Source organism: Necator americanus, chromosome II, assembly GCF_031761385.1.
Source record: "Necator americanus strain Aroian chromosome II, whole genome shotgun sequence".
In the NCBI taxonomy this organism is placed as follows: domain Eukaryota; kingdom Metazoa; phylum Nematoda; class Chromadorea; order Rhabditida; family Ancylostomatidae; genus Necator; species Necator americanus.
Genome location: NC_087372.1, coordinates 29,744,776 through 29,756,775, shown reverse-complemented (window position 1 = coordinate 29,756,775; position 12,000 = coordinate 29,744,776). Strand labels below are relative to the sequence as shown.

Sequence of the window (12,000 nt, the reverse complement as noted above, 5' to 3'; positions counted from 1 at the left end):
GAATGAAGTTAGATAGACAATAAATTACCAGCCTCACATCAACTGCACCTTATTTGCCCTTCGTTGAATGCTTAAACTTTTATGAATGTTCCAAGTTAAAATGACAAAATGACATCCAGTCACTCATTAGAATACAAGTTCTGAAACTTTGGACCTTTTTTTTCTGTAACAAGGAGAGTCAGAAGTTTCCAAGGGCAAAAAAAAAATGAGCAGGAAAGTGTCACTGTTTTTTCATTCGGTTAGGTGAAAAGTGTACGATATTTCGGACGTTTATATTACCTCATGAAGCATGGGTGAATAATCACCATCTTGAAAGAACGTCAACGCGGGAACTTAACGCCAGTCACGCCTGCAATGCCATACAATAGTGATAAAAATATCGGCGTTGGTGCCGCTTTCGTTCCCGCAACGAACAAACACAGAGGGCACTTCGCGGTTTGCACGTTTGCTGACGTTGTCCTTAGCGTTGAAAAATGATGTTCTTCTCTCTGTCACAGGCTCAGATAACGACGTTTTTCGTGCATTGTTTCTATCATTTCCGATCCAAACAGAATTGCAAAAGAACAACATAAGAACATAGGTAGGAAACGGGTGCGCTTTCTGTTGAAGTCAGCGAAAACGATGTGAAGATCGTTGAAAACTCTAATATCGTCATCGTTATCTTGAAAGTCTCCTACTGTAACTACTTTTTCCGGATTTTTTATACCCACCGACGAATGTGAACTGTAGCAGTACAGAACAAACAAAAGTGCAAAGTTTAACGAAACAGTTAAAGCTACAAACAGTGGAAAACCCAAGTCTTAGTGATGACGGTTTCCCCTTCGAAGAAACTTTTTGCAGGTTTTGCTCAGATTTGGATGATCCAGACACGGTGCACAGCTTTCTAGGCACAATATGAACATCGCTTTGTTTATTGAAACACCGCAATGGAACGCGCTTTGCGTCCACGCTACCTACCAAGACTCGCTCAACTCTTATCACTTTACTAACTTCAGAAGCTCTCTCCACATTTCAAGCGATTCTTCTTGATTGAAAGGGCGTGGAAATAGATCTAAGAGATAAATAGTTGGATTTGGGAGCCTTCCTTTACTATGTTTGCAAAACTACATATTACCCGTTTTACTTTTTTTGTAGAGAAAAGTGAAGTATTTCCGATAGTGCAATTATTTCCGGGAACAGAATTTGCTGGCTGGTTGTCCTCAAATGGGTTAAGCTGCTCTACTTACTGCACCGTTTATTGCATACACTGCATCTCATTAGCGCTCTATTTAAAATACATGATAATGTCGTGGGACCCACTTCAAGCTTCTTATTCAAACAAGAATCCCTGATTTCATGCAAAAGAAAAAACATGAGACAAAGGATTATATCTGTTTCCTTAAAAAAAATCCTTTGCACAATTGTATCTTGGCAAAAACTCTAAGAAATTACATGAAAACAACAGCTATTTAAGAGGAATTCGATGGTATATGCCTTTCAACGACTTTCTCATGAGATGATAAAATGCACCGAATGGTGTTCTGCGACACGTACGGCAGGTTCTTCGAATTTTTGAGCGGAAAAAGAACAAATTCAGTACATTCTTTGGTGTCAGTGATCCTTAGAGGTATAAGAATGTGGAGCAGTTTCATGTAATAAGGATGTACATTTTCATTTGATGCATGCCTTCACAGTCACGCAACTGTTGATGGAAACGGACAAAAACACAGGCGGACAGAGCATGCCCTCTTCTAATGACGCTCTTTCAGCAACAACTCTCACAATGTGCTACGATAGCACTCAACAACTGCGCACTGAAAAAATCTAATGAAGTGGCCTCTGCGGAAAGCATAAGGTAGCCTTGGTGAGGTGGGCGCATTCATTCTGTTCACCGACAATTATGAAGAAAGCAAAGTCATAAATTAAAATTAAGTATTACTTCACAATGATAAGCAACTATGTATTTTTTCAAGAAAAGAAATGAACGTGCACATTATTACCGTATAAACAGAGGAAATTACGATGTAAAGACAAAAAAAGGACTTTTCCTTAAGTCGCTAAACAAATGTGATAATCAGCTGCGTACATTGGCAATAATCTGACAATAACACTGTTTTCGAACATATTTACCACATATTACACCCAGAATCACAAGGAAATATTTCGTATGATTCACACCTATTGATTCCAATCGATTACCAGGGGTTTAATCGAAAAGCGTCGACGCCAGCGAAATGTTGACTTCCTCACAAAGCAGAAAAAAAGTTGTCCGAAGTGAAATATAATTGTAACATAACATATAACATAGTCAAATAGTGAACGATCAGTTAACTGGGTATTATAACACAGGAAGAGCTAAAAACACGGCGCTTACTCAGTCATTCGGAGCTTCATTCACTGCAATGCTTTAAAAATGGAAAGTGTTATATGTAATTCTTTCTCATCATACTATCCAAAACTCTAAAAAAAAACGTAAGATGCTATCTCAGATCCATCATTTCCTAGAAAATTCCTCGAACTTCTTTCAACAGCTGTCATGAAACCGAGGTCAGCCACGTGCACAGTGGTTGGCCTTGTTGACGTTACCAACTGGTCACATCCTACACTTCCAATTCGTGAAAGAAATCTCGTTTACACAACGAATGTGAAAGCGAATCAAAGTACGACCAAAGACGATAGTCGTACTCTAACGTTAAACAAATTCATTTTCATTGTGAATTTAAAGAAAACTCCAGTTTCCTAATCAAGTAATGGAGAGGAATTAAAGTTGCGACAGGGCGTAGGCGCTTTGGATGCGATATTTTCATCAGCTTTCCTTAATCAGATTTAAATAAACGTCAAAGCAAGAGTCCTATAGGATAGTTTTCTGAGAAGAGAACAACCAAATCTTATAAAACTGCAGCACAAACAAAACAAAACATTCTATAACGGAAGAATAGCTTAAAGAAGTTCGGAAGTCAAATAGTTGACGCATCAGAGATTCGTATAGTTTTGTTTGGATATCTATGTTTTCAGTGCTTTTCATCATCGCTTAAAAGAACTGAAGAGCGACTGGCTAACTGACCGCCTTCTAATGCTTTGGTGTGACCGTTCATGAACAAAAAGATGTGGTGCGTATCAAAAACATCTAAAAAGTTCAGTTCCACAGACATCGTGAAAATTTCCTCATCTGGTTGTGAAACATGCACGTCGAAAATAAGCGAAAAGTAGTTTTTTACTTCCAGTTGATTGCGACAAAGCGATTCACTCAGATACCACATCTTAGAAACTTTTCTTTTTTACAAACAAAAAGTGTAATTGCCACTTGGTCCTCGATACGCTGCTATCCAGCTGTACCGATGTTCAGTGTAACCAAATTTATTTGCCCTCGAGCAATTGCCACATAAAACCTTATTAATTACGTCATTAAACAGCGCAATGAACATTGGTCAACGTGTTACTTACAATGAACATTTTGTGAGGTGGCTGACAAAAAAAAATTCGACATTCGCGTTTGGTTTTTGACGTACCAAAGAATGAAATCGTCTGCAAAAGTGCTTTGCAAAACTCAAATCAAGAAAAAAAAAAAGAAAAATCACCCCAGGCAGTAGTAAAAGATCCCAGTTTTACAAACGTTAAAGCAAAGATTTTCTAAATATATGGCACAAAAACAATGTCATGTCATACAATATTATTTTTATTATAAAAATCGGTAACTTGAGAAACGCATACTTTTCTAGAGTGGAATAATAACTTGATTAGAAAACTCTTGTTATATTTTGCAGAAAATTGATATTTCCCACGCTGACTTATTGCTCTCTCTCGGGCGCAATTGCGGTGGAATGTAATGTGGATGTCACTAGACGCCATAAACTCTCAATAACTCATACTCAACAACAGTAGGTATGAGTGTCGGAGTTAGTAATTTTTGACGACAAATTGGATTTACAAACTTCATCGATTGGATCTATAGGTAATTTTTAGCTTATTCATGAGATTTCGGTCTGAGTGAAGTTGTTAGTGTCTCCGCAGCACCTACATAATGCTGAAAGCACGTCATCACCAGTTTGGAGTCGATCTCAAGATAATAAAGAAAAAGATGACGGAAGTGTTCCTTTATCTATAAGGAAACAGAAGTGTAGTATTGAAAAATACTTAGAGAATCCCAACTTGTAAGAAAGGAGTTCCCCCTCCAACACTTTTGTTAGGCGAACTTTACGAAGGGTTCAGGCAATAATCTCATGAATGAAGTCTAGTTGATAAGTTGAATATTTCGAAAATTTCAACTTTGGAATGTTCAGTCACACATCTAATGCAGACAAACTAAATGTTGCTGATCAAATCCTAAACGTTAGCTGCTCGCTGGTAGCCTCAGAGGTTTTCCCTCAAGGGGGTGGATGGATTTTCTACAAGGTTTCCTGGAGTGAACCATGTGAGGTGACAACACTTTCTCACAATATTCTTGCAAATTACCCAGCTTGACTTGTCTTGTGGACCCCTATGGAGCCAGAAAGCGTTTCATCAGGTAATGTTCAAAAATGTTCGATTCAAATCCAGATTTAAACTGAACCCAATTGAACGCTAATATGACAGAAGTCAAATGCGCTTACACTACATTGGCTGGTTTGTTCACAACAGCACCAGTACATTTCACGCTCCGAGCATCAGATAATTCATAAAAGACTAGTTAGACCGAAAAAAAAACCTAGGAAATGAAAACTTAGAAAAATCACGCAATTTCTTGTGTGGTATTCACATGAATACTGCGCGATATCATTCATCCACATCGTTATTATCGTAAAGGTATTTTATTATCTCACGAGTTGGTGAAAAAGTGTCAGAACCACTGATGGGAACAGTAATCGCTAACACTAATACATCAAACACATAAATTAATTGCGGGTTGTCGCGTATCATGTGGAAAGTACGTCATTGAACAGCTCTAATGACACGTGTTTTAGTTAAGCAGACGACAAAACAGAGGATTTTCAAACGCTTATTTCCTAAATTCGCAACCGACTCCTTTTGCTATTCCCAAATTTCGTTCAAAGGCAGCGTATTACGATACTGACGTAGTGTGGAAGAAGCTTGATAGCACACATAGAGTTAGGGGTGTAGATTACGAATATGACCGACGGCTCGCTCACTTTCTCCTAACCGTCCTGAAAAACGACATGGGAAATAGCGTTCGTTCGTTCCAACGTGGTAAGTTGGAACGCGGTGCAATTCTGCACAAGTCGCATTAATGAGCGAGCGGTGGAGAATCATTGAGTTCTCCTTGGCAGCCCATTCATGTAAAAGCAACGAATAGGCTGTTGAAGTAAATGGAGCATATAGAAAGTGTTCTAACCTACCTCGTAGGCATTAAAGCATTTCCCATGCTATTTCTCAGATCGATTAGAGGGAATTGAGCGGAGCCACACTCATATCTATAATCTACATCCCGAAATCTATGTTTTAGTTTCCACACTTCGTCAAATTCGTGATACGCTTCCTTTAAAGGCAGGATACCACGAATCTGATGTGATTTGGGAATCCGCGAAAAAAAACTAGAGATGGAGTTGTAGATTGCGGATCCGAGGTGGATCAGCTCATCTCTCCCTAATCGTCCTGAAAAAACGGCGTCTTCCTAGCCATTTCTGTTGCCACGCGCCATTCTCGTGCACGCGCCGGATCTACATGCCAGCGGTCGAAGATTGAAGAGGTCTTTACACCAACCTATTCAAGTAAAACCAAAGAATGGGCTGGTGAGAAGGACCGAAACGTTAACATAGAGGAATATTCCAAAGTAACTCGAAGGAACTAAAGCGGTTCATGTGCCTTTTACGATTAGGGAGAGGTGAGCAGAACCATCTCGGAACCTGCAATGTACAAGCCATGTCTAGCTTTTCACTCATCATGTCTTACTCGTGACATCTTGCTTTAAGCAAATCTTCTTTTCGTTTTGACCCGACAACGTCTCAGCTGGTCGAAATAATCTGACACGAGAAAAGACAGTTATATGGGAACGTTATGCTGGGATTCCGATCCTTTCAGGAAAACCCTTTCAAAAAAATTTGCAATTTCTAGAACTGAGAATGAAGGCATAGCGGGCATGTTAAGTTGCCCGCAGAGCTCAGAGCCGCACGTGCGCTCAGTTTGGCGGCTCTGCGATTTTGGTGGTTATTGACTCTTCACAACAGTGCGCTCAAGGCTCAATAACCACCAAAATCGCGGAGCCGCCAAACCGCGCGACTCTGAACTCTGCGTGCAGCCTTGTGGGGACAAAGCGAAACAAAAAGAGAAAATGACACCGTCATGCAAATAAAGTTTCAAAATATCCTTAGCAAGTTTTCAGTCTGACACTCACCTCAGCTGCGGTACTGTTCCATCTTGGTAGTAGAACATTGTTAGTAGAAGTGAGTACAATCGAGGCAAACCACCGCGGCTCGTATCGCCGTCGTTCGACGCTGTAAAATAGAGAAGTTGAACACAACCAATAGCAAATTATCAAAAAAAGAGAGAGACCAGAAATAAAACCGGTAATAAACCGCAATCACGAGACAAACAATGTCATGAGAGAAGAAAAACTCAGAGACATCCGCAACGGGAGAGTACTGATACAGATGAAAGGGCATCACATTCTTTTATGAACGTTCACTAATCGATGAGTTTCATAAATTCACGTTTGAAAGGCAGATAGGGAATTAAAATATTGATAGTGGAGGAGAAAACTGTTGTTAAAATCGTTTTAGCAGAACACTTGCACTCTGCAGCTGCAAACTTGCGAAAAAATCGTAAGCCAGGCTGACAGCAACAACCACTTGGAGCATTTCCCATCGTCATAATTCACTCGGTCGAAGAATGAATTTCACTGATGGTTTGAAATTGGATGAATGATCATGGACCACACGGGAAGCATTGAAGAGCAGGCAGGAAACGGTTCGGTAGTCAGGAATGCAACCGATTCCATCCACCCAATTATTATCTGTAAATAGCAACGCCGCAACCACACGTCGTTAAAGCCATCATTCACTTTTTTTGATATCATTCAGTTGTCCCTGGGGAAATTACTCCATAGTTAACATTTTTTTGTACGCATTATTGTTTGAATTTATAAACTATTTAATACATTTAGGACTGGACAAGGAAAAAAATGAAGTTCTTTGATCGGATCGCTCTTCTAGAATCATCTACCAGACACTATTACAATCTTGCTACCAAGGATTTTACCATACGTCCCCATTCCATATTCGTTCGAAATTATGTGAACTGATATAGCCCGCTTGGCACCATCTGGGCTGTAAGACTGCCTTCAGAGATGATAAGCAAATGGGACGAAAAAATATGGGCAGGAGAAACAGAGAGACAGCCACAGAAAGTTGCCTGTGGAAGGGATTTTGGCGAAAACGTAGTTGTGGGTGGGGGGGACTCAAAACTGCTCTAACCGAAATGTACATGAGAGCGCAAAAATCGTTCTCAACTGTCAAATGCAGGTTGCGGAGAGACCCTCACTAAGGCCATTTTCGGTTCTTTTTGTTCGTTGAAAGTACGAATGATATGACATATGACATGTTCAACTCTAGTGAGCCTGATAAGGAGAGTCTGGTGAAGTCAAAACATTAGTAGTTTCAGCTCTATCTTCCTCTTCTCTCCTAGTAACTTTAGCCTACAACTAACGGATCCTTGAAGACTTACGCTTAGATTTTAGGGAACTGACGGACTCAGCTACTCACTTCTAGTGATGAACTCTAGACTGGAAACTATCGCCTTCTCAAACGGAAAAGCCATTTTACAGTTAAGAACGGTTTTTGGAGCTCTAGGAACGATTTTTGCGCTCTAAAGTGCAGTTCGATTACAGCACTGTTGAGTGCAACCGCCTAACTATAGTAGGGTCAAACCGACATGAGACGCGTACGCAATTGCGTACGCGGCTTCTCTCGAGACGCTTCGGTGGGGCGTTGCGGCTAGGAAAAAAGCGGCGCGGCTTGGTGAAACCCTTGCTGGCACCACCCATTGCTGCAGTTTGCGACAGTCCCACCTCGGTTCCAACTGCTGCCTCCACCGCGCCGTTTCGAGCGGCTACGCAAATGCACCGCAACTACACTAGTGATTCATATAGTTTTGACTCGACTACACCTTTTGGCCGTGATTTCTCCGCACTTCGCTCGGTGTTGCCCAATTTAGCTGAGAAATAAATGATCTTTAAAAAACAACATCAATCGCCAGTCGATGCCTATTAATTTCAATACCGCGACCCTCTCATCGGTTATTTTTGTCTTCTTTGTAAAGAACGACCTGACACATTGTGCAACATGGTGTGAGCTGTTGGCGAACTCTCCTCAGGTGGAGGGGATCTAACTCATGAGGTGCAGCGCAAGCCCTACGCCAACCGTCCAAAAGTGAACGGGGTCGATCACCGGGTCCGACAATCGCATGTTTGCTTCTCGCCGAGGGCAGAAACGAGGCGAGGATCCCACCATACAGATTTTAACTGTATTTCTGTTAGCAGCATAATGCGGAAAGCAGGTCATCAGGTATCGCCGGGTGTAGTGTAGCGGTTAGAGGTCCTGCTTCCTGCACGATCGATCGGAGGTTCGAATCCGCACTAGTGCTCACCAAGCCTTCCATCCCCCGGATCAATAAATTGGTAGCAGACTTGTCTGTGAGGATAAAAACACTGACTTGACACATCAGCTAGCCACCGCAAGTCATTGTATGGGTCAGTTACACGTTCGTAAACCTCAAACGATGCTGAATTAAAGTGAACGTGGGGCGCATCCCAAGCGGATTGATTAACGCCAAAAACTTTATTCTTTAATTTTATCAGGCATCGCAATTTCTAGCTGGACTCTGGGCCCTTCACAAATCTTGCGAGGCCGTCCTGCTCCGAAATTACGTTGCGCGCGTCGCAGTTGGCGGGCGGCAGCAGTTGCGCCTGATCATGGGCATCATCAAAAAATCTATTAAAGAGACAACTACGACTCGAATCCTTCGTACAATCTTTTCTCAACAATAGTACACAAGATTCTGTAATCATCACGTTGAATTCTTCCTTTAAAACTGTGGGAGTCGTGGACACGAAACGGATGTTGAATGTTGTTTTTCGACTAGTTTCTTTCTTGTTTCGGGAAAGTCCTTCCTATTACACAAATCCCAACGAGAATTGCTACTTAAGTACTTAAAATGCGAATACTCATGATAGTTGTTGTTCAACTGATAACAGCTGGAAACATAAATTACATAAGCCGATGTAGCTAGGGCTAGATTGAAAACATAGGCGTACGTCAGCTCGAAATCCGACGTCGTTACCCCGTCGAATCCAATCTAAGGATTCATATTCAAGAATAGGAGGCGTCCTGAAAGAGAACTTACCTGATAATCATGCATAAGCTTGACTGAAATTATTTTATTCGGAAGTACGGTAAGACGAAAGGGACAGATCCTCATAAAGTAAGAAGCGAACGTTTCCACGACAACGGAATTTCTACACAACACCTCCGTAGCGAGCACATTCCAGAAAACAAAGAAACGACTACATGCGAAATCTACATTATTTCTCCTGGGATCTTCTGAAAAAGCTCAAAGAAGTCGTGGCAAATAAGAACGAGCAAAACGAGAAAAGCAGGATCACCGCGAACGAAATCCACCCAGGGAGGAATGCTCGAGAATCAATTTTTCGCGCGCGAGCATGGGGATCACAGGGTTACTGTGACGTGACCTCTGCGTCATATTTGCGTATAAAATCTGTAAATGGAAGAAAGACTCTTTGAATCTTGAAAATATCATGATTCTTGATGGAGGGTGAAGCAGAATGAGGGAAGGAATTTCCCGATCTGTTAGTTCTAAGCAAGATGTAAAGCGATCTGAGATATTCTGCATTCTAACAGAAGAGTGTCATCCGCAGTAAAAATCATTTAAACATCTTTAGGAAGTGAAGACTGAAAAATTAGACCTCAATATTTTGTATTACATTTACTACGAAATATCTAATACACTATATCTTCATCTCTGATCCTGAAAAGAACAGAAAATAAAGTCCATGAAAACTAAGAAATCGTCAAAAATGCTTGAATGGTAGGCTCCGCCCATGATCCCAACAATGATACCATATTATCACTTGTTATACCTTAGTCCGATGTGCAGGGCGGGTGTGGCGCAGTCGTTAAGAGACCCGTTGTAGCCGCAGGGTCCATGGTTCGTAACCGGGCACCAGCCTAGCACCAACGAAGCCCTTCATCCTTCCGGAATCGACTAATTGGTACCAGATTTGTTCGGGAGGATCACTGCATAGGTTAGACATGCGTTCCAAAACGTCAACAAATTGCAGTGAAACGCGTTGGCGCATCCTAAGTGGATTGATTCGCCACTGACTTTATCTTTTTACCTTCAATTGTATAAGATATTTCAGCCTGGATTTTCTCCTACATGTCTGGGCTACTTCTCGCTTGGTACAGTGCACAGAATGCGATTACCTCTCTAGCGTCTCGGTTGTGCATTTCGCCTGATCGCCTCGACGGACGTACAGCAGATTTTTGCGCGCTGGGACCCTCGTTCAACCCTGGCGCGAGCTGAAGGTTAGCCGGATTAATGGCGTGGGGTTCGTGAAAGTTCGTGGAAGGTCCCAACCAACCTCCCATCCAACTGGACGAGTTCCAGGCGTAAAAATTGGTGTTCATAAGATGAGGATATCCATAGACTTTGACGACCCCTTTGTCGGGAGAGCGGGAGGGTTCCCTTTTACCCGCTGGTATGGGGACGTTGGAAAACTACGTTTCTTCCGGATCCCTCACCTTTAGAGATACGGCTTCAGCTGCGCTTCAGTGGTGCCCTCGAACCCGGTTACGCACAGTTGGAATCCACATTGCTTTGAACGGAACACTTTCACCACACCACTGGTCGTTTTTATCGAACCAACCATTCTTGAAAATTTCTCTTTTTTGATAATTAAGGAGAGATGGCATTAATTGAGGTAGTTGATGCTGTAGGCAGCGCGCGTACCAATCAGTCCACATTTACACCTCGTCAAAGTTTTTGTTCCGCCGATCAGCGCACTATGACCGCTTCGCCGGCGGCTGCGAAGCAGTCCGGGTGTCTATTGTTCACGTTTATCTCCATCGATCTGTGAGTATAGTCGGCTGGCCCGTTGCAATTCGATAATCATGTGGACAAAATCTTCACTGCAGATTATGGGTCGATTTGAGTGGGTCCCGTTAAGATCTCCGTTGTTCTTGCTAATACTGGGTCCCGTTGGTGATTTAAGTAAACATTTGAAGAGATGTGATTAAGGATTCAGAATTTTCCGATAGTTTTGGTAGAAAACCCTTCAAATGTGGTTTTCATCTGTACTGTGATGAATTCGGGGGAAAAACGGGTACTGTAGCAATGGATTATGTGGCTATTTACTTGCCTAATTGCATCCTTCAACTGCAGCATTTTCTGAACAGGCTTTTGGGGCTTGATTTTATGGTCGCACGACAAACGTCAATAAACTGCGCTCCCGCAAAGAAAGGGACATGAAAAACTTACATTTTCGATTTAATCACATGCTAGTACACTCAAAGGACAGTCACACTGCTACTGTGGATACGAACAACTGTGCTCATCATATAGATACGAGGAAAGAGAGGGAGGGAGAGGGAGGAAGTAAGAAAATGGTTGGGAGAGAAAGAAAGAGGAAGGCAAAGAGACAGAGAGATAGAAAAATATGTGTATAAATGGAAGGAAAGAAAGTGGAAGAAAGAAAGAGAGGAGGTGGGAAAAAAGAGGCAAAACGATTAAAAAGTTATCCATGTAAGGAAAAACAGTGCACAGATTACAGGCTGAGAGTTCATTAATTTCTATGGATTGTAAACAGTTTGGGTAAAAAGGTAAAAAGTAAAGAATGCTATGTTTCAATAGAAAAGAAATTTCACAACAAAGCTATATATCAGAATTTGATCAATTTGAAAAAAGCGCTAAAATAACAGGTGAAAAAAATTTTAACTATTTCTATTTCAAATCTTTTGTAAATTCATTCTAACTTCTTTTTAACTCATTAACGATGGTGTGCACTTTTGATAT

General features: G+C 41.5%; 1 protein-coding gene across 2 annotated transcripts in view; it reads right to left on the bottom strand.

Moving 5' to 3' along the window:
- Positions 1-10,577, bottom strand: part of RB195_019898 (uncharacterized protein) — a gene marked incomplete at both ends in the record, with an annotated part of 32,997 nt that extends 22,420 nt beyond the window's left edge. The window contains 3 exons of one of the 2 annotated variants that reach the window (XM_064187956.1): positions 6,308-6,407; positions 7,674-7,776; positions 10,413-10,577. In XM_064187956.1, the coding sequence (XP_064043837.1) occupies positions 6,308-6,407; positions 7,674-7,776; positions 10,413-10,577 (368 nt within the window). Of the gene's footprint in view, positions 1-6,307; positions 6,408-7,673; positions 7,777-10,412 lie in introns of those variants that run through there. The other variant, XM_064187957.1, reaches the window with a different exon arrangement.
- Between the last annotated feature and the right edge of the window lie 1,423 nt (positions 10,578-12,000).